General features: G+C 48.2%; 1 protein-coding gene across 1 annotated transcript; it reads left to right on the top strand.

The window, feature by feature from the left end:
* The first annotated feature begins 7,340 nt into the window (after nt 1-7,340).
* On the top strand, nt 7,341-22,686 carry LAT2 (linker for activation of T cells family member 2). The gene is given in 14 exon segments (XM_069033319.1): nt 7,341-7,367; nt 7,370-7,483; nt 12,410-12,512; nt 13,185-13,224; nt 14,670-14,713; nt 15,557-15,611; nt 16,245-16,288; nt 17,046-17,084; nt 17,643-17,673; nt 17,808-17,887; nt 18,306-18,371; nt 19,147-19,209; nt 20,042-20,126; nt 21,356-22,686. Coding segments are annotated over 14 exon segments (810 nt in total). The 3' UTR covers nt 21,375-22,686.
* The last annotated feature ends 518 nt before the right edge of the window (nt 22,687-23,204 follow it).

Here is a 23,204-nt window from a genome sequence, read left to right as displayed (position 1 = left end):
CTTAACATTGGTCTTTATTGAGTCTACTCTACCATGTTTCTCCCCCCTCAGTTTTCAAATATTGTGTTAATTTGTCCTAGAGCCATTCTGATACAAAATAAAGGGGGGAAGAGGAAAAGATAAAGGGGAGGAATCTTATCTAAAGAGTGCTGGAACAGTGAAATCAAAATTGTTTATGGGTGGAAATAAGCCCAACTTCTTTGTCCTGTGACTTCAGTGTCACTTGAGTGTATTACTAAGGCTGCTAGGTGGGATTTGGAATTCCTGCAGCTTGCAGGTCTTGCAGCTGATCAGGCTGTGCTCCTCCAGATGGGTGCTGCTGCCCTGTGCCCAGCACCGGGCAGGATGTGTCCTTCCAGTGTGAGTACTGAGCTTTGTGGGCTTTGTGCTGAGACAGTAAATGGATCAGCTACTGCTGTTTTGCCCCCTTCCTCCAAACTTTTCCAACTGACCCATTTCCCACTAGGCATAATAGTTAAGGAGGCTGTTGCCCTGTGGCTTTGAAGTGTGTGCTTACTGCAGGGTAAATTGAAAGAGGTAGAGCCATGTTTTTATTGAGGAAATGAGCTCTGACCTCCCTGCTGGTTTTACTGCTTTCCATAGCCTGAAAGGATGGGGAGGTGTTCCTGCTTCCAGCTACTCAGTCCACCCTCTCTTTAGACCTGCTCTTACCACAGCTTGAGCAGAGTCCCAGTCCTGCTCTGGAGCCTGTGCTGGAGCTGTGTGTGCCAGTACCTGGCTGTCCTGCATGTCAGCCTGAGGAGTGTGGAAGAGCAGGGCTGGTTGAGAGTTGGTCCCCTGCAGCTCTTGCCACAGCTTATCCACAGCTGCCCTGTCAAACTGGTGCTGCTGGAAGCAGGGATTTCATCACTGCGTGGAGAAAAGGAGCCCTGATGAGTGAGAGAGGTGGCAAACAGCTCATCTTAGTTCTAGAAGGGTTTTCCACTATGCAGCCTGGTCCCAAAATCATTGGTTTTTTGTTTTGTTTTGTTTTGTTGTGGGTTTTTTTGTAATTTTTCATATGCAAGCATTCATGCATTGCATGGCTTCTTTGGAGCATTCCACACTGTTCCTCCCCTGGTTCAGGGTCAGACTCCTCCAGTCCTTTTTCTTTCCCTCCTTCAAAAATTTAGTGGATGGATGTTTTCCTATACAGAAGCTTATCAACCAGCTTGTGTCAACAGTTGACACAACTATATTTAATGTATGGATGCAGCATTTGAGTTTTGTAGAAAGGAAGCAAGATTTTCTTCCCATCCCACCAGGAAAAGCAGTTGAGGTTTAACCTGTGATGCTTAACTTTACCTGTAGCTTAAAGCTAAGCCTCACATGGTAAAGCCCAGACTGAGGAGGTACCAGCAGTGTAGCAAATGGATAATTCACTTTGCGGGTATTCATGTTCTCACTGAGTTATTTCTGGTAGCTGTGCAGAGCTTTCTTCTAGCTTAAATGTAGAAAAATAAACAAAACTGAAGGTAGGAAGGCACCAGGCAGGTTTTGGAACTGAAACCGAGTTTGCTTTGCTACTGTAGGAAGTGCTTTGCCATGTTACTCCAGTTTGGCTGCAAGTGGGAAAGCTGGGAGTCTGGAAGAGCTGCTGGACACTGCAGCAGTGAATAGTAGCATTTAATGTGCTGCAAAACTCTGCTGTCAACCACCAAAAAGTAATCCCCACTGAACTCCTGAGTCCAGGAATGGCCCTGGGAGAGCTCATCCCAGCACTCAGAGCAGCACCCAGTGCTGGCATGGGTGTGTTGCCAACTTGCTGGGCTGTGCGAGCCTGGAGCAGATTCTGAGGGGGCTCTTTGTGCTTGTGGCCATCAAGGTTGTTCTGATGGCTGAAGAAAGAGGTGGAGGAGTGTCCACACACTCAAATAATGGGCTGGTGATGGTAGAGTCACATTAAATTCATGCCCTCGAGTGTGGCTTACTGGCCTTCCTAAGCAACAACTTGTTCTCCTGCTGAGATGTGTTGCCACTATTCAGAGTCTCCAGTGCTGCCCATGAATTTCTGAAGTTCTGCAGGTGTCCCAGGGCTGAGGATGATTGTGGCCAAGCTTGCTGTCCCAGGGCAGTTTTGGATTATACTGATATTTTTAACTTATGTCATGAATGCTGTTACAGTTTCAATCCTGAATTTAGTACATAATTTTGCTACCTGTATTACTGGCTGCTGACTTGTCTTCAGAAAAGATGATAAAACTGTGAGAATTTTAGAGCAAATCCTGTAATGTTGCAACCAACCTTTCCTCTTTGTAGGAAAGATTTAATATTAAAGCCAGCAGAGTTTGGAATGCACGTGCAGCCCCTTCAAGCAGAGCGCTGGCGTGTTGCAGCTTGCAGAGCAGTCCTTGTCCTGCTACTTTGGACAAATCTGCTTGCAGTGACTTTGCTGGAATCCCCCTGTTTTCCTGGGTGTGTTTTGGACAGCAGCTCTGTGTGTCAGGTTGGCTCCAAGGCGTAGTCACAGGTTTTCTGTTCCGGCCCCATTCCCTCTCTGTGCGCAGCAGCCGTCTCGTGGTTATTCACACTCACAGCAAGAGCAGCTGTTAACGTTGAGCATCTTGAAATCTGTGTTATGTTCTACATTCTGGTGGTTTCTTTGTTTCACTACCAGTGGGGTGCAAACGCTCTGAAGGAAAGGGACTGCTCGCCTATTCCAGCATATTCTAGTGTAGAATCAGTTACCTTTGTACTTTTCAAGGGCTTCCCTGGGATGGATTCTCGGGATGCAATTTAGTTGGTGTTGCTTGTGTTAAATTTTTAGAAAAGGGAGTTTCTGTGACTGAAAAGGAATTTGATTTCCAGCTGAGAGGGGAATTTTCTCATCTGGTAGTTGACTCCCTCCTCTTCAATGCCACTTACCCCCTGCAGGAACGAAGTATATTCAAACTGGCAGAGAGATATCTTTTATTTGGTGCATACATTTTATTTATATAATCTGTAATTTATTCTGTTGTTTGTGATAGCACTTGCTATAGCAGTATTAAACCAAACTGAATAGAAGCACTTAGGATGCTGTAATCATATTTTTGACCCTGCTTGCTGAAAGGCTTTAATCCTTCAGTGCCAGACACTTGACTCTCAAGCCTGATGCACATTAGTAATAGCAATACCTTGATGACATTATCTGTTCAGCCCCTGCAGGGAAGCTCTGCTGTTCTCCTGAGTCTGCTCACAGGAACCCGAGATGGACACAAGACACGAGCCATTAGGTTCTGGTGGTGCATGCAGTGTCTTGGTGTGCACATGGAGGCAGCGTTATTAGGTCTTAAATCGTGTTCCTCATCTTACTGTACCTGTTGGAGTGACTCAATCTAAAGCATTTTCTGGTTTCCTTTTCCATCGTGTCAACAACTCTGTTCCGTGACATCACCTGCTCAACAGCAGGTTCAGTGTGACATCAGCTTCCCTCACTTCTGTCCCCTCTGCAGCAAAGTACATCCAAGGGCTTTGAGGACTTTCAGCGTTACAGGAACAACCCTGTTACCTGTGTGCTCACCAATTCCTGTGTAAAGCTCTAGAGTATCCCAGGGTTGATGTTTTTGGGATGTTATTGCTGGGAATGTTGCCACCACGTTTCTGCCCAGTAGGTTTCAGCCAGGTTAGTGTTCCCTGTGGTCAGGATTTGCTTCCTACCACAAGATTGTTTTGTTCATGTCACCGTGCTCCCGAGATCTGCCTCTTTCTTTTAAATAAACCAAAAACTCACAAAGTACCTCTATAAACCCCTGCAAAATCTGTACTGTAACGAATCTGTATAATTTGTATTGCTGTATAAAAATTCAAATAAAAGCATTCAAACCTTCTAGGTTTTTGTCTTCAAATTTAAGAATTCTTGTGTCTACAAGGATGAACTCAGCAGGATAAGAACGGGAAACTTTGTGGCCATAGGGATGTTTGGGATTAGTCTTTGCAAAGTTCACTTGGCCAAAGTTTTGTGAAGCACCCAGGGATCCTGGCTGTGAGATGACTTTCCACTGGGTGGTAGCAGCATTTATTTTCCTTCAGCAGGAACGGAGCCACTTTCGGTTTCAGCTCAGAGAGATCTGACGTGCAGCTGGGGCAGGGGAGGAGGCAGCACTTCCCCTTTGCCTGGGGAAAGACTCGTTCCACTACGGCAGAGAGAAACGCCGTTTCTAGGTGGATACAAAACTATCCAGGACTACTTCAGCACATCAGAAAATTTCCTCCAAGATATGGCTTGCGTTAAAGCGCCATGAAAATGTTGCTAAACAAATGGAATTCATTGTAATCCCAGGTAGTGGTTGGGATGAGACACGTGCTCGTTCCGTCTCAAAGCAAGAGGGGCTTTGATGCTGGTGCAGAGCAATGCTTGACACGCAAAGCTGGTGAGCTTGGAGCCTGTTGGAGCTTGGAAAATGCATGAGCATGAGCTTGGAGCATGTTGGAGCTTTCTCAAACTTTCCAGCATCGGGTGTGTTTGTGCAGAAGGTGAGGTTTAGATGATGCCCTGTTTTCCGGTCCTTGTTTCACTGCTGATTTTTGATCAGAGTTAGTCACAACACCTGATTCAAGCAAAGCCAGCTGGTCTTGGAGCAGCCCCTACCTTTATCTGAAAGAACGTAAACCAGCCCTCAGGGCATTTGGCTTTCCGGGGCCCAGGTAAGCTGTGCAGGGTAGAAGATGGGTTCTAATGAGCCCTCTGGGCCCAAGAGATCTCTCTGCAGCTTGTCAGCTTTATATCAAAAGGTGAAAAAGTGGGTTAGGTTAGCTGGTGAACCTGCCTGGAGGAGTAGGAACTATGTGTTTGTCATGGGGGGAAAACAAACCCAAGTTGAAACGGGCGAGCTTTAAAAAGAACGTGAAAGGTGAAATTATACTGTGGTGTTTCTATAACTTATTGCAATAGTTAAAAATGTGCTGCTCCTATGTCTTTGACCTTCTGTAAAATCAGAAATGGTTTCCAGCAGCAGGTCTCAATGAGGCAGAGGGGTTACAGGAGGGAAAGGACAGACAAGGGTAGAGCCCAGTTTCCCAAGCCAGGTTTGATGCCTGAGGGGTCATTCTGTGTGTGTTGGAGGGGCGTTGGTCTGGCCTCACAAAGAGCAGAACCTGGGGCTGTGCTGGAGAGTTCTCAGAGTGAGGACTCATCCTAAACCTTTACATCCAGCCCTTCTTGGGAGAAATGTGAAGAAGGGAGATAGGATCCACACAGAGGCATGTGCTGCTGCAGTAATTACCCTCTAATCAAGGTGGTGGGCCTCTGCAGAGGACTGATGCCTTTGAAGGGCATCACTCTGCCCAAGAGCTGTTATATCACACTGGGGTGACTCTCCTGCATTGCTCCTTGGGCACAGGAGCAGCTTCTGCCTGCTCTGAAAAGGCTGAGTGGTCCATCAGGGGACAGTGGGGACTAACACGAGGTGCAGCCCAAGCCAACCAGGGTAACATCCACACCACAGCACTGAGTCATCCCTGAAGCTCTGAGACCCACCAGAGAACCTGTAAATGAATACGTGGCTCCTTTTTAGCAGTGGCTGTTCCTGATGTGATTGATTTCAGGTACAAAAGGCAAATTTAGTCTCCAGCATATTTAGACTATCAGTTCTGCCATAAAGAACTCTTTTGCAAAACTTCTGTTGTCAGCTTATGTTTGAACATGTAAAAACTCTGCAAGAAATCTGTTAGTAAACTATTTAATCACTAAGACCTCTGCTAGAAATGCCAATTTTGTAACAACTCTTTTGGCAGTGAAAAAAACATTTCACCTTTTGCAATGTCCTTTACACAAAGACCACCCAGAAACCACGTGAGCAATTGAAAGCTGGGTCTGCCTCTTTTTATCTTTGGTTCAGATTATACTGATTTCAAGATAGGCTTCAGCACCCAGATTTTGTCTGGGAATGGCTCTGGAAGGTGCATTAATTTTGCATCTCAGGTTAGAATTGGAAGAGAGAAAGTCTATTTGCATGTACAGTGGTTAATATCTTATTGAAGTAATGTTTCCTCTGAAAGCTCAATAGCCAGATTTCATCCCAGAGTTGCAAAAACTGTAACCATTGGCTCCTTAATCATTTTTGTGAAGAAGAGTCCCCTTCTCGCACAGAGAGCTGGGTGTAGGTGGCTGGTTGTGGCAGCTTCAGAGTGCCCTAATTTAAATATAACAACATTTCCCTTTACTGAATAATTTACATGTAAGAGAGGCTTTGTAAAGCCTTAGTGAAAGCAGCATGAAACGTTTTGTTTATGGTTGTAACTCTTGAGCCCCGTGGCTCTTGCACTGTTGTTGCACAACTGCACATTTCTGTCTGTGTGCAGACTTCCCTAGTGCTGGAGTAGGATCCCTCTTTCATGGACTGTGACAGGGCTCACAGCCAGTACATAAATCCCCTATTATTCATGAACCCTCCTTATTCCATTCAAGCACCAAAAATTTTGAGGAATTACGTTTTTTTTTTATTTTGAAGAATGCAGTGAAATTGTGCCTGCTGTGTGCAAACTGCCAATGCTGAAGCATATGAGCTGATTTTATTCTTACAGCGCCGGACAGGAGCTCCAGGTTTGGCCTGGAGCAATGGTGACCTCGGGCTATTTGCTGCCTTTGAAACTTGTTACCATCTTTTCCATAAAAACTAAGAGAGGGCTTGCAGTTTGTTGTGCCTGCTTTGAGATTTTCCAGGCAGCACTGATGCCTTTTCTTGGTCTTAAAATCAAGAGTCATACACGGTTAGAAGGGGAAAAGGGATTTTACCTTGGTGTTTATTTTAAGGATCCTTAGGTACACACGTCCAGGTCATGTGCATTGAGATGCACCCCGCCGAGTCTCTGTCTGTGTTCCCCTCCCCAACACTGGGTATAACATTATAGGTTTTACTAATTAGCAGATCTATCAAAGATTCCCCAATGAGAGGCTCAAGTGAGCCCCCCTCCCCAAGGAACCTTCCCCTGGATGGTTCTATTTTAGTTTACAGAATGTGTTCTGGAGAGGACCTTGGGCTCTGGGGCACACTGATCCCTGGCTACGAAGCTTCTAAAATGTTGAGTCTCTTAGCTTAACAAACAAGGCCAAGAATGTAGGCAAAAAGCACTGAGAATACAGAAGTTGTAAAAAGGTATAACAGGGGTATAAAAGAAAAGGCAAAAATCTTCATGGCATCAGCACCTGCCACTTCCAGCGCGCAGTGTCGTTCCTGTGAAGGCTCTTTGCCAAAAGGAAGCCTGAACTTTTCTTGGGGCACCAGCCCCATCTGAACCTCAAGGGACGTGACCTCGGTGCTGTGCGGGGTCCGAGCCTCTCGCTCTCCCCACGGGGCCACCCTGGCCCGAGTGGGTTTGTGCAGGCGCCGTCCCTCGGGGAGCCGCGAGGCGCTGCCCGGATGCTGGGGTTGGTGATTCACAGGGGGACAGGAAACCAGCAGCTGCTGACGAGCCCTGGAGGAACCGGCCCCAGCCCCGGCAGCTGCGCCCCAGAGGTGCTGGAGGAGATGGGACACAGCGGGGAGAGCGGCTGAGGCTGTGGGTAAGGCGGGGGAGGGAGGGAGGGAGGGATGGGGAGAGGAAAGTGGCCGGAGGTGCTTGGGGCTCCTTTGGGGCCAGTAGCCCACCGAGCTCAGAGATCCCAGGTTAGACCTCGGTGACCCTTTAAAGAAGTTCAAGGTCATCCCTGTAAAACCTCTCTGAAAAGCAGCACGGTGGATGTTCCCTCCTCGCTGCTGCTCCTGGCCATCACCAGCTCCAAGGTGGGAATTGCCAACTCTCTCTTCTCAGCAGCATTTAGACCCCTCTGGACCTGAGATGAGTCCGTCCCACACAACCTGCATTGCCTGTTTTACAGTACAGTCCTTTACATCTCCTTATCCATCTGCTGATGGAAACGTGGGCTTAATTACATTATTTCTGCACTCACATCTTCTAAAATATTCTGGAAGATTCAATCTGTGCTGAGCTTCCCTCATCCTTGCATGGTCTTTCTTCTGGCTCCTGCCTGTAAGCTTCTGGGACTGCTGCAGCCCACGCTGCTCCCCCTCCAAAGCCAAATCCTTAAAAATAGCTGATTCAAACGACACTTTCTGGGTTTTCCATTGATTACAGACCTGACTGGTTTCATGGATATGAATGTATTTATTTTACTGCATGTAAGTTCTTGAAATTGCTAATTCTAGATGGAAAGAGATTTGGTTTTGCATCAGTTTTCTCTTGTGTGATCAATGCTCAGTGTAATATGGGCCATGAGGCAGATAATTTAGCAGAAGAGGATAATTTTGGGATAATCTTGTGTGAGATTGGCTCATTTTCGTGGGACTGGAGTATGTAGTTACACAGGGGTTGCCTGTATTGCTAACATGGCATCCCCTGGGCTCCCAGTGGAAGTGGATGATGCTGTGAGGCTTCAATGCTGCCTGGAACAGGGAAGTTACAAATACAAGATACGTCTGTGAGTTACCTTTTTGTGCTGCCATGCCTGTTGTGACTGGGGTTTTGCACCGTATTTTCCACCCGAGGTTTTTTTAAAAGTATTTTCCGAAGTTATAATCTATGTGAAAGTTGGTTTATCAATTCTAATTTTCCCCTTTTATCATATGTTCTACTGAAATGCATCTATTGGCATAAAATCCTCATCTGCCTGAATAGGTGTAAAAACCCCAGACTTTAACTCTATGGCAGCAGCTTTCCTAAGAAGCCTGACACTGGCATAAATCTGGTAGGAAATGAGATGTACAGACCTCTGGAAAGGAGCTTTTTTGGAGGCTCAGTGCTCGTCATTGAAGTGTTTCCAGCCACAGGAGCTTCCTTGGTCTGAGACTTTAATTTCTGAATCGATGGGACTTTCTGTGGCAATCTGTGCCACACAGGCAAACAGAAAGTGGAGTTGCTTTTCTTAGACATGTTAGAGACATTGAGTCAAGCTGAATATTGCATCTGTTCAACAAGTCAGTGTGCTGAATTTCATATGGTGAGTCTTTAAATACACTCTCCACTTCATATTTCATACCAGTGACTCATCCTACCAGCCTGAAGTAGAATTAATTTACTGCAAACTGGTGCAGACCACAAAACTTTCTGGAGGGGAGAGAAGGTGATTGGTTTATATTTGCCTTTTGGGCATTTTTTGATGAATAGATAGAATACATCATATAAATACATTATTTTAGTCTTTATCTTGCAATGTAAACACAGGGTTGGGCTTGACATCTGCAAAGGGCTAAAATGTCTTCAGCAGAAATTATCTCATGGAAAACCAGGCATTGCTGAGGCCACATCAACACATTCCTCACCCTCCTGGTTTCTCAGTAAAAAGTTAAAGTTCACTTTAAGTGCTCTTGCAGGTTTTTTTTAGTGAGCTTTGTGCCTCTTCTGCTGCTTTTGGGAAGTTCTTCCAGACTTTCCATCCATTAGGAATTTTATTTCCAGTCTGTGCATATCCAGCTTATACCCACTCCCTTTAGATGCCAGAATCGCCTTAGTTCAATTCAAAAGTTTTTCTCATTTTGTTGTGCAGCTCTTGGACAGACAGACAGTGAGTGTCCATGTCCTCTTACTCTCCATTTCAGTGGAATTAAAAGCAGGAGACCTTTTAGTCTTCCTGGATAAAACCACCTCTCCTTCCCTTGGATCTTCATAGTGAGCCTTGTTACTGGGGTGAATCCTTAAATTAGGAATGACAAGACCTGGCACAGAGTGGATACGATTTTGCAAGTTCATTAATTCTTCCTAAACTTTTTTAGTAAGAAAAAGCCTGTCTCCTTGCTTGCTAAAAATATCTGAGGCCAGAGAAAGAGCAGCCCCTGTTTGGGAAGGAGAGCTTCGCCCTCTGAAGGAGACCACAGCCCTATCCAGACTCCAGTGTGTTGCTCTCCCAGGCATTGCTTGTCTGGAGCAGCTGCTCCTGGGGGATTTGTGGGGTGGTGGTGCTCAGGGTGTGCCATGGCCCCACTGGCTTCCTCAGCACAAAACGGGGAAAAACAGGCAAAAGGAGAAGAGGGAAGTGTATGAACAGAACAGGGCATTGTGACACTTAACTAAACTATGGGAACCTGTTTTCTCCCTGAGTCTGGGTTTAGCATCTTGAATGCAGGGCTGGCCATCCATGAACTCCACGTGTCCTTCTGTGCTGAGACCTCCATGGCTCGAGTCTATTTGTTCTCCTCTCCAACTCCCCAAGGCAGAGCACAGGGAAGCATGTTCAGCCTTCCAAATATTTTATTTATATCCTGCCAGCCATGAGTAAGTGCTTCCAGCCTTCTGCTTGTCATAAATCTGTTCATCACCTCCTTCTGTCATCTCCTTACCAGAGCAGGGCTTGTACCAAAAGAAAGGATTTTCCATGAGCTTGGGTATTTGGGGAACACAACTGATCTCAGGGCTGATGGTGTTTGTGTGTGACTTGGGGGATAAAGCTGTGATGGGGTGGGACACACCATGTCCTGTTCATCAGCCCCTCAAATGACCACTTTTTGTGTCCCTGGTGAGTGGGGGCTCAGGAGCAGCCAGGTTTTGCTGCCTCACTGCCCGCGGCTGAGATAAAATTGGCTCTGGAAGGGAGAAGGTGGCCTGCCATGCAATGGGACAAACTAGGTCAGTGTTGTCAGGTGCCTTCAGCTCTGCCTTGCCTTCACTTTAAAGAAAAAAAAAGAGAGAAAAAAAAGAGAAAGAAAAAAGAGAAAAAAAGCCAGAAAGCCCACAAACAAAGCAGCAGCATTGCAGCCCTTTGTATTTTGGTCACCAGCACTGGGCCAACTTCCCGCAGCTGCCTCGTGGAGAGGATCTACAGCTCATGATTTCCATGGGGGATGCTGAGCAAAGGAAAAATGATGGGAGAAACCACAGGGTTTTGACTTGTCCCTGTTGGGTTCTGGTCCTGCACCTCTGAGGCGGGTGCGTGGAGGTCTGGGCACTTAAATTTCGAACAACTCGTCTCATCTTCTTCAGGAAGTGCTGCAAAAAAACTGTGCAGAGAAAGAGAGGCCTCTGGGGGTCTACAAAGGGCAAAGCCATGGTGGAGCGAGTGCTGGCAGCTGCTGGGTCCTGAAGAGCCCAGGGAACTGGAACATAACAGGAATGAGCCCAGTTTGTTCCCAAGCAAGGGGTGGTCTCAAAGCCTCATTGAGGTCACTTCTGGGCAGCCAGACGGTGTTTGGGAACCACTGAGAGGATGCTGACACCAAACCCCTTCAGCCATTGCTCCCTGTTTTGCTCAAGGTCTGTCTGAGTGGAAATGAGGGAGTTCCCTTCATCTCCTTTCCCTGCCCCATGCTGATTTGCACCATGATTATTTTCACCATGCCCTGATAATTAGAAACTTGGCACAGGACTGAGACTTCAATGACAAACTGGACCACAAACCTCCCACCAACATGCTCACCAACATGTCCCAAGTGCTTGGCAGGGACAGGAGGATGTTGCTCAGTCCCCACAGGCTCAGCTGCCATGAAAGGCTTTGGGTTTTCTCCAACATGACCGGGCTGTCAGAGCAACTTCCAAACTTCTGGGGAGTTTGGGCAGAGAAATGTTGTTTATTCCACTTTAATCAAGCAGAAGCAGAAGGTGCTGAGCAGGGCAGAATCAAGCTGCTGCTTTCTATTGTCTGCTACTGGCATTTGTTTCATTAATTTGAATTATTTTAATTATCAATTATTATATCTTTCCTCCTCCATTCACCAGTATAATCCAGGCTTAAATTGTAATAAGAGAGGTTGAAGGTAGGCAGTAGGAAAGCTTCCTGCCAGCCAGAGCGATGACGTACTGGCCTTTGGCACACTGAAGCATCTCCATCCCTAGGGAAAAAAGTTTATTAAAAACACAAAATAAATTAAAATAATCTGTAACTTAAAAAAATCTGGCCCTGGGGAATAGGAATGGGCTAAATGATCCATCTCAGTGCCAGCAGGCTCTTTCTGTGATATTTATAGGATGTTTTGTATTTTAAAGGAAGAAGTTGAAGCCAAATCATGCTGATTGTTGAAAACTGTTAGCTGCTGTTTCTGGAAAAGCCTGTCATGGAAAGGAGGGGAAGAGCCGGTGGCTGAGCCAGCTCAATGCAGAAAAAGGCACGGGGAATTTAACAGTGGAAGTCACTCTGAGCTGCAGAAAAGAGCCAGAGCACATTGTGCAAAGGTCTTGACCATTTAACTATTGCTGAGTGCCTCCCTTTTGTCCTCTATTCTAGATATTAAAAAATTACTGTCTGCTGACAGCGTTTGATGGCAGCAGTGTGGGTTTGGGGATTAGGAATGAGTAATTTGGAGCAGTGCAGGAAAGGGCATTGCCTCTGCTGCCCCGTCATACAACCCGAAAGTCCCTTCTGCATCCTCAGCAGCCTCCTGGCTCCATGGGGCTGTGAGGGCAAACACCACGTGGCTTTTTGGGGGTAAAAGCTCTCTGAGGGATAGCCTCACACCCCTGTGTGCTCCCACAGCTCACGGGGTCCCCTTGCCGTGTGTTTCAGGCTGGATTTGGCTGGGCCATGGTGCAGCCGGAGCTGTGGGCGGCTGCGGCGCTGATGCTGCTCGGGGCTGCCCTCAGCCTCTGCCTCAGGTGCCAGCTCTCCGGTAAGTTCTGCCCTCGGGCTGCGGGTCCTGCCCGCTGCCCTGGCTGGGCTTTCCTCTTGGAATGTCCCGCCCCGTGTGGATTTGGTTCTGCTCAGCCATGGACCAGCTTTGCCCTTGTGGGGATGCTCACACAGCTTGAGTGGGGAAGAGGCTCTGCCAGAGAGCTGCGGGGGAAGGAGCACCCAAACTGCAGCACCCCTTCCTTGGGGTGGGTGTAACACTGTGGGCTGCAGACCCCTCTCCGTGGTCATCGTGGTGGGTGGCTTTGGGACTCCACCTGGGAGGACCAGCTCCAGTTACACAAATCCTGCAGAGGGTCTGGGACAGAAGGGCAGGCATGGAACGGGAGTCTGGAGGATAAATTCATACAGACAGTAGGGTGAGCACCCAGTGGGGTTTGAGTCCCTTCCCGAGCACTGGGGGGGTTTTAGTGGGGGAGAGGCTGCAGTTTGGGGACAGGACTGGTTGCTTTGCTTTGCGGGGTTTGAGACAAAAAACACAATTTAAACATGGTTTCAAAAAATTTCATCAAAACCCTAGTGCAGCTGCTGCTCACTGCCTCCACTGTCCTGATGTGTTGAAGAAGTTCTGTGAATGTATTTTATTGGCTTTTCTGATCTCTTAACTCCCAAAGCATCCTTTCTAAGAGCTTTTTGTTCCCTTGTCTTCCAGCTACCAAACGGGAGACACAGCTCCATGAGCAGAGGAGCCAGTAAGTTGCCTTTCCCTGTTGTGTTTCTTCCCCAAACAACTCACCCAGGGTGAGCCCCAGAGCCAGATCCAAGCTGAAATCTGGGTTTATATAAAATAAAATAATGCCAGGATGGGATGCAAGGTGGTGTCCCCCAGCCCAAGGTGCTGCTGAAGGGGCAATGCCTTTACAGAGAATAATCCAAAATTAAACTGAAGCTCTGACTGTGATGTCTTGAGTCATTAACTAGTTGGAAAAAGGTCTGGGAGAGAAGGACAAGTTCTTATCCTGTTCTGTTGTGCCCTGAGATGAGACAGAAAGGTTGGTTACTTCATAAAGAAGCCCCTGCCCTTGGCTGGTGCTGGTGGGACCCTGCACCAGAGCAACCACTGACCTGCGGCACAAGAAATGAAGGAAATGCAGTGTACACACATGCACCACCCCTTATTTCCTTCAGCAACAGACAAACCACAGTAAATTACATTAAAAAAGAAAAGTTGGGTTGTAAGCTTTGTCACAAGAGCAAACGAGGTGCGACAGGGCTCTGCAAAGGCCTCCAAGGGTTGGGGTGTTTCTGTGGGCAGAGGCTCCAGAGGGATCCAGATGGAGCAGCCACTGAAGGCTCCGTCCCCCACAGACTCCATCCCTCACAGACTCTTGCTGAATTGTCTCAACTTCTTGAAACATACCTGGGTTAGGTGCTTTGACTTCAGGTTTGTGGTGGTGTGTGCTCTTTTTAGAGATGTGGTGTGGGTGTCTTGCAAGCAAAGTGGTTTGACTCTACGTTTGGGTTTTTTGATATCTCTCCCACCAGCCCTGTGCCGTGATTCCCAGCTGGGTATGGGACAACCCCAATGAAAGAAGGGGAAACGGTTCCCAAAATTGGAGTTAATAAGTGTCTGTGTAGAAACACCTGCAGTAGAAAAGGTGTTGAATCCTCTCGTGCTCTGAAAAGCAGCTCTCCTATTAACTAAAAAGTAAAGAGGTTACTGGGCATAGGTTATCACTGATAACATTATTTTATTCATATTGATGTTAAGGAATGATGGGAGGCGCAGAGGCAGCAGTGGAGGTGAAGCAGTGGGGTTTGAAGGCATTTCGTGCATGAACATCCATTTTTTTGTGGGTAAAAAGGCTCTTCTGGCCTTTGGTTGCTGAAGCATCAGAATGGGAATCCTAAAAGATGTTTTCCTCATCCCTGAACCCTTCCCTTAACTGATGTTGGCTGCTCTACCAGTGGTCCAAAACCACATATTGTCTTTAAAGGATCAAAGAAGAGTCTCCAGGAAGATGCTGCCAGCTCATACAGGCCCTGCATGACATGCTGAGTGATGCAGCTTGGCACATCACAGAGCCCAGCATGGTGCTCTCTGCCCTCCACTCACCAAAGAGTCAAGTCTCTTTTATCTGTTTTCTTTGTCATAAACGCCAAAATTCAGCTGAGGTTTCACTGCTATTTTTTCCAGGCTCGAAAGCCAGCAGAGATTTGAGGTGATTCGATCCCATACCAGTGAGTATGAGCATTGCATGTGGCTCCTGCCTCGTGGTGTGGGGGCTCTGCATGCATAGAGCAGGGTGAAAGTAATATTCAAAGGGTCACCTTGAAGCCAGGCCATGAAATGATGAGACCTGGATTGTCCAAGCCACCTTAGATGCTTCTAGGGATGCGAATTCTGAGCTCTAGGAAAAAAATGCCTTTTGCATTGAAAATAATTCACTAAAGCAATGTTGTTGAAAAGTGACATCTCAACTTCTGGGGCTCTTGGAACCATGCTGTGCACCCTGTGAAAATGAAGGTGTGGGTGATAGGAGTGACTCATTCATCATCCCCCCTCACTGCTTCCTGCGGCAGGTTGGGTTCAGCGCTGACCTTTTGAGTTTTATATCACAATGAGCAGCTGCTGAGTCCATGTGAAATGTGTCCATCTGCAGATGGCTCTGCCCTGCCCCAGGACTCTGCTGGCTCCAAGCCCCTTAACCCCTCTACAAGTCTCTGTTTCGTCCCAGCCCCACCAAAGCTCTCGACTGCACCTCGCAGTGTGGAGGGAGGGGAATGGCCCCCAAATCGAGCGGGTTTGGGGGACAACAGGCAACAAGGCAGCAGCTGGGATTGTAGCTTCCTCCAGCAAGTGTTTGCAAGCTCTGCGGTCTGCACAGACACCAGCTTTTTCTCTAGTTGTTTCCTGTTTTGACCATTTTTGAACATTCAAGGAACAATTTGGAAGCTATTTTAGGATGCATTAGGAAAATGCTTGCCAGTCCTGGGGATTCCTCTCTGGTGGATGTTCTGTGCTCTTTGAAATACCTGCTGCTGCCATAATAATTAACACGGTAATTCTGTTGTTGTTGCCAGCTGCAACCCGAAGGCTGGAAAAAATTAAGGAACCTGAAAACTTATCAATAGCAAGGTAGGTAAAAAACTCAAATAAAATCTAGCTCTAGAGCCAAGGTTGGGTGAAGTTCACACAACATACAAGAACATTTGGGATTGCATTCTGGGCCCTATAGATGTGGCTTGGACTGTACTTAGAATCAAAGAATAGTTTGGGTTGCAAGGGACCTTTCAAGGTCATCTAGTCCAACCCCCCAGTGAGGAGCAGGGACATCTTCAACTTGATCAGGTTGCTTCATTTATTGATGGTCAATAGTATGTTTAGAGTATTTCTGGATTCTCTTCAGTCTGCATTCTTCTGGCAACTGATTAAATCAAACCCAGGGAAGTGAGCTGTGGCTGTACATAATAGATACATTGTGGAAAAGAAATGGCCATTATTCACTTACAAGCAGTTTGATGTGAAAAATCCCCTTCTCCCCATCACCAAAACCCCCAGAAACTGCACAGCCATGGTAACTCTGCTGCAGTGTTCAAACATAGTTATTCTTGTCTTGGGATTTTACCCCAAATTCTTCATCTCCCCTTGCTCCATGTGTGTGTTTGATAACCTCACAAGGAAGTTTCATGGATGGTCCTTCTGATGGTGTGTAACTGCTGTTAGGGTGTGCTCAGACCTGGGATTTTAGGTCTCATTTCTCTCTTTCAGGAAAGCCACCGAAGAGCTCAGTGCTTCCTGTCACACTGGATATGGTGAGCAGCTTCCTGGGACAGGCACAGATACAATGAATCACAGAATCACAGAACGGTTCGGGTTGGAAAGGACCTTAAAGATCATCTCCTTCCAACCCCCTGCCATGGCCAGGGACACCTTCCACTATCCCAGGTTGCTCCAAGCCCTGTCCAGCCTCGCCTTGGACACTTCCAGGGACGGGGCAGTCGCAGCTTCTCTGGGCACCCTGTGCCAGTGCCTCACCACCCTCATAGGGAAAAATTTCTTCCCAATATCCCATCTATCCCTGTCCTCTGTCAGTGGGAAGCCATTCCCCCTTGTCCTGCCACTCCCAGCCCTTGTCCAGTCTCTCTTGCCTCCAGACACTGAAGGGGGCTCTAAGGTCTCCCCAGAGCCTTCTCTTTTCCAGGCTGAACAACCCCAGCTTTCCCAGCCTGTCTCCAGAGCAGAGGGGCTCCAGCCCTTGGAGCATTCTTGTGCACTCCTCTGGACTTGATCCAACAGGTCCACGTCCATCTTAATTTGGGTCTATCCTAGGTCTGAGTTTAAAGCCCAGTGCTCATCCTGCTCTGGCTGACCAGTCTTGGTTAGAGCCACAGGCATAGATTGTTTAAAATATTCCCCCTGGCTGTCCCAATTCCTGTACCCTGGAGTGTCCAACTTGCAGCCATGTCCCCTAACCTCAGAGCTGAGTGGGGGTAGAGCTGCTGCTGCTGAAATTCTCGGTGTCTCCATTGTCAAACTGCTCCCATCACTCCCATCATCTCTTGTCCCCAGGGAGCAGGGATGAGTCCAGGTACCAGAATTTCCTTGCAGGTAAGTGCTGCAGCCACATGTCGGGGGGTTTGGGAAGGAAGGCTGCCGAGGGGATGGGAGGTCCCAGGGCATGGGAGCTGGCAGGGAGCACACAGGCAGCTGGCACTGCACCTGGCAGAGCTCTGGCTCGGTCAGTTTAGAGATTGCTTTGTAAGACACACACTGATCTGACCAACGGGCAGAGCTCCCGAGCCCTCTGCTCCCTCCCGGGGCAGTATGAGCTGGCGCTTGCCCTAAGAGGATTATTGGTGTGTGGGGCTGTGCTCTCCTTTCCCAAGCTGGGGAGCATATTCCCCATCTCCCTGCCAGCTGGCAGGATGTGTCCATGAGAAGTGCAGAGCCAGGGTTTTCTCAGGACCTGGGGTGAATCAGGGCTGCCTCCCCATGCTCCAGCCACCTGGCTCTGCTGTGGATGGGCTTTGGGGCTGTGCCAGGGCCTTGTGGCTGCTGGGGACATCGGTTGTGGCTGTGCTGGGGGGTTTGTCCAGCTGTGCCCAGGGATGGCTGTTCAGGTTGATGCCATGGTGGGGTGCTGACAGCAAACCCTTGTTCTTGCAGAGAACTGCCTGCAAGAAGATGCTGCCTATGTGTAAGTACCCTGTGCTGCCACCAGCACGGTCGAGTGGAGCCATACTGGTCCCAGTGCTGTCCTGGTACTCCCATAGCTCAGCCTGGGAAGCCTGTGCCAGGCAGGAGGAGCTAACAGTGCTGCTCTTCTCACAGGGAGCCCATATCTCTGGATTACTACTACAACTGCACCAGGTTCTTCGCCCCACCCCGTGGTAGGTGCCCAGGCAAGCAAGGTGGGTTCCTTTGCATGGCTGTCCCATGGCTTCAGGGAGCTTGTGAGACTGTTCTTGCTGAGGTCTGTGCATCACTGTGTATGGCCTGAAGCAAGTGTGGGTCCAGGAGACACATTCATTAAAAGGGTGTAGCAGGGCTGTGGAGCTTGAGGGATGTCCAAGCCCCCATCAGTCCATCTGTTGCCTATAAACAGGACAGCCCAAAACCATTGGTGATAGTGCTCCTGTGGGTGACCACCCGATTCCACTGCACTGGGATATGCCATCCCTTGGTCACCACAGGCCATCACAAAGACTAGCTATCTTTTAGCTAATCTACATTTCATTGTGGGAAACAGCCCCCTCCTGCTGAGGGATCTTCCCAGCTCGCTTACACTTCCTTAGGTCCTTTGTCACTCCTCTTTCTTCTCTCTGTCAGAGAAAGATGAGGATTCCTATTCCTATGAAAACGTCACCATTGGAGCGTCTCAGGGCTCTGACCCAGGTAAGTGTGTTGCTGTCATGGTTCGTGTGTGTTACACAAAGTGCAGAGAGGGACAGTGACCTGCTTAGCCAAGAGAAACCTGCTTGTTCACAGCTCAGCTCTTCCTACTGGCTCTGTGCCATGGAGCTGGAGTGCAGGGGGTGGCTGCACACACAGAGGAGGCCTGGAGCATTTCCCCTTTCTGCAGGAAAATGCACGTGGTGATACTTCCAACCTGATCCCTTTGACTTGGTGGTTTCTGCAGCAATTCAGGAGCTTTGGGGTCTGCATCTCTAGGTTTTTAGTGTTGTTACAGCCAGGCTGATCATGGTTCTAGCCCCTAGCTCAGGTTTCTCACCATATCCAGTACAAGAAGGCTGCAGCCACGAAGCTTCTGGAGGATGCCATTGGCCCAGTGTCCATTCAGGGCTTCCAGCATCAGTCCTGGGATGTTGTAATCAAAAGAGGAAGTCAGTTTGGTTTCCTTCTGTGAGTTAACACACGCTTTCTGCACTGCTAAAGCCTGCCCTGCTCCTGCCTGGCTTTGTGCAGAGTGATTAGAGGAGGCAGGATCAGCAGGGACCTGTCTGATCCCCATCCGTGCCTGCACATATCCAGGCACATGGCCAGGGCTGGAAAAATGATGAGGCAGCATCAGCAGATCTGTGCTGGCTGGAAACTCAGCCACGTGCACTGCGCAGTCAGGGTGTGGTGGTAGGAGAGGGGTTTCACAAAGGCCCATTTTGAGTCCATTTGCTGTTCAGTATTGTCCTGTCCAAACTCTTCCTTGTCACAGATGACACTGTAGACTATGAGAACAGCATGGCCATACACACATGGAAACTCCAGCAAGGACAAGGTATGTTCTCAGCTGTTATTTGCTGTTTGGGGATGGGGCTCATGGGCAGACTGCCTGCTACACTAGGCCAGTATAGACCATGCCAGGGCAACACAGCCATCACCCTTGTCTTGAATTAATTTTTTCCCCAACTGTCCGTGATAAATATCCAAGGCAATGTGCAAATTGCTGCACATGCCCATAACTGAATGCTGCTCCATTGGGACGTGGTGTTTCTCATACTCAAAAGGCCACCATTTGGGTGGCTGTGCCTAAACCCTGACCATGGGATGCTACAGAAAAATGTTGCTCTTCAGGTCTTATGTCCTCTTACATGTGAGGTTGCCCCAGCGCAAGCACAGCTGTGTAATCCCCTGTGACACAGAACTGTGGGCACACACCCAGTGGGTCAGCCCTTGACTCTCCTGCTGTAATCAGGGGGCCTATTTCTCAAGTTGACCTTTTAACTGCAGTTTAATCTAATGTGTGGCTTCCTGTGAGGCATGGGGGGGAGTTCTGGCCTGGGAGATAGTGGGGAGTGTACACATAGATATTTAAGAGCTTTTTGTCTCTGGTGTGAAAGTTGTCTAAGCAAACTGATTCCTGTTTGCACACTCTCTAGATTAAATCCCTTTTGGCTCTGAAGAGCTGCCCAGAGTGTTTGCAAATTTGCTGTGATCATTTTGAAGCCTCTTCAATGAGACCTTGACACTGATCTAAGGTTTCTTAGACCAGGCACAAAAACACATCAGCACCAAAGGCTAAATATTGGCAGGACACATGGTGTGTCAGTGGTCTGTGTGTTTTTCCATCAACCCACTCACTGATGAGTGCTTCCCATCCTCACCCACAGCCCCGCTGACAGAGAGCCCAGATGATGAGCCAGACTACATCAACGCGGGTCCTGTGTCAGGCCCTGCCCTGCTATCAGAGCAAAGGTAGAAACAGAGTAAATGGTTGATATGTTTATGAGTGGAAGGATTTGGTTTATGGTGTTTATTTAGGGGTGGGAGGATTTGGTTTATGCCAAAGGGAGTTCGGCAGCACCAGCACAGCAGCCCACATGGGCAGTGGAGGAGTGGGAGGAGCCCACCCTGTGCTGTGCCACATCTCTGGCTAATGCCAAGCTGACTAACACGGACCATGGAGACAAATTTGTCCAAGTCCATGTCCCAGCTCCAGTGCTGCCCTCCTCCAACAGGCACAGGAACTCTGAACTGCTCCAGAGCAGCTTGAGGCAGCGCTGCTACGTGCTGTGGACAGGGACACCCAGAACCCCCCTGCTCTGAGCAGGGATTCCCTCAGCTAAGCCCCTGCCTGCTGTGCTAAAACCACATATCCTGCCCCATTATCAGCACCAACCTGATGCTGCTGATAAAGAATTACTCAAGGAAGATAAAGGAAAAAACCTGCAGAGAGCTGCAGGAAGGTTGCATGACAGAGGGACAGTGAACGACGTACTCGTTAGTGCTGGTCACTCTGCTCCAGGCTGGACTAGGACTCCAGCTGGGAGATGGACTGGGACCAGTATCGCTCTCCTTGCTGGATTTTTACTCTCTTGAGCACCTGCAGAGACCCAGTGGGATTGTCCTTATGCTGTGTGCCAGCTGCTGTAGTTTTATAGGGTTTTATATTCCCCAAACTGTAGGCACCAGCAGTGCACAGACTCCCAAAATCAGATCTTTCTGAAGCCATGCAGACTATTTAAGATTTGTACCCACCATGCAAAGCACAGTCATCCTATTCTGCACCCTATGGCATTTGCTTCTGCCAGATGTAGCTGGACATGGAAAAACCCAGCCTGAGAAACATGACCCAGCCATACCTTGCTGCCAGGCATCTTTTATCATTATAATGATGCCTCTGTTGTAGCCTTTGCCAGCATAGTAATATTCTGAAATCTCAATGTCCAACCAACAAATGCCAGCAGAAGTTCTCCACCAAGGGAGGCTGAATTGAGGAATGGGCTCCTGGTGCCTCTGTGCGTCCTGCTCTGATCAGGGATCATCCTCAAGGAGCACAACTGGTGTTTCTGCTTAGACATGGACATTTTGTAGTGCATGTCACTGCTTGTCCCTGGAAAGAAAATGTAGCAGGCAGAAGAGTTAAGTTGAAAGCAGGGATTAAAAGTCAGTGGACTCACTGTTTTTTCTCCTCTTTTTTCAAGTATTCTGCAAGAAGTCTGAAGAAATCTTTTGCTGAGCTGTAAGAGCGCACCCAGCGAACGTGCACAGGGAGAGGGGAGATTTCCATGCCTCAGTGAAATCTCTTCTCCAAACTGTGCCTGCAATGATGTAGAAGGGGTGTTACTGAAAGGAATAAATGCACTGTTTGAAGCCCCACAGAAGTCCAACTGCAAACTGGCAACTGGAGAAAGCACTCTGCCCCCAGTGACCATGGGCAAGCCCCAGGCTCCTCATCCCATCTTATTTCCCTGCATGTCCACTTGGGGGAAGATGGCCAGTCTGGGCAATGTTTTCTGCTGTCAGGCATGAAATGAATCCTTAACTTGCTGAGCAGTAATGCAGCTGGCTACCTAATTTGTCAGGGTGACTCATGCACGATGGTATTAAGCCATAGGGATTATGTTCGGATTTAGTTCCTGTGCTCTCCTACAGAAGCAGTTTCCTACACGAGAGGAACTGGCAAGACAGAGGTTGTGTTTATAACAGCAGTGGTTGTCTGGAGCTGAATGAGACTCCAACCTGTTCACAAAAGCTAAAGAGGATTAAATGCCTGCCTTATCCATAGCTTGTAATTCACAGTGTTGGTCTATAGCAGTTTTCCTCATGTTTCAGTATCTGTTTCATAATGATACAAAGCACCAGCAACAACTGTGAGGGTCAGATCCACAGCCACCAGCCTCAGAAACTGTACCAGTCCCTCAATATGGCTGTAGGAACATCATCCCAGAAAGAGAATCTCTATCTCCTGAGCCCTGATGCACAGATCTGGCACTTCTGGAACACTTATTTATTAAAACTGAAAACATCCAAAGAAAATGGGGTGTTTTGTTATGGTTTGCAATGATACAGATGTCTTCATGGTCAGGTGACACAGAAATGGGAGGACTTGAGGTGATACGGAGTAATGTGCAGGATCTTATGGGGAGAAAATGCCTTAAAAGCCTTCTTCCTCACAATCAGATTGGAAAACTGTGTTTCAGGAAAGAACACAGCCCCCACTCACGGTGAGTGAGCAGAGAAGGGGAGCTAAGGGTTAGAGAGCCATGGAGTGGGAGAAGGGATGTCAGGTGCTTCCTGCTACAAATGACTTGGCTCTAACTTCAGCAGAATCACCCAGAGACCACGGGTGCCCACCATTGGTGTAGCTGAAACAGTGGGTGGGTTGGAGTCTGGCTTAGGAGAAGGTTTACTAGTGGCTCCTACAATTGCTACAAGTTTCCACAGGACTTTTACAACAGAGAAAATCTAGTGCACTTCAGGGATGCACACAGGCAGGGAGCTACAGCCTGGTTTTCTGCTCACCCCAGCCCAGCTTCTCCTCGCATCCTTAGGTTTCCTGATGGTCAAATGCTCTGCAAAAAGTCTGCACAGGTGCATGGCAGCAGGGTCCCTGTGAGCTAGGAGCACAGAGTGACAGCCTGTGCTGGCTCTGCACAGGCTCCCAGGCAGGTTAAGGGGTGCTTGAAATTGTGCCTGGCCCTCACAGGGCTATGAGACTGTTGGGATTCATCCTCAGCACCTGAAGAAGCTCCTGCTGTCCTTGAAGTGCTGCAGACTGTGGATTGTTCACTGCAAGGGTGAGCTTGTTCCAAGTGATGTCTGATGATGTTACCCACTGGTGATTCATCTCCCAATCAAGGGAGCCATTCATGAATAGGAGATTAGCAGCAGTGACAGATCCTTGGCACACAGCAACAGATCCAGCTGGAGACCTCCCAGAAAGTTCTAAGCATTAGGTCAGTGCACGGTCAAAACATCAAAAGACAAGATTTACTGCTCTCCTCACTAAGCAGGGAGGCAGATTACACCAATTAGATTTTCTTGGTACAA

Source organism: Aphelocoma coerulescens, chromosome 19 (assembly GCF_041296385.1).
Source record: "Aphelocoma coerulescens isolate FSJ_1873_10779 chromosome 19, UR_Acoe_1.0, whole genome shotgun sequence".
Taxonomy (NCBI): domain Eukaryota; kingdom Metazoa; phylum Chordata; class Aves; order Passeriformes; family Corvidae; genus Aphelocoma; species Aphelocoma coerulescens.
Note: the sequence above shows the minus strand (reverse complement) of the source record. Positions and strands in the feature narration are given on the sequence as shown.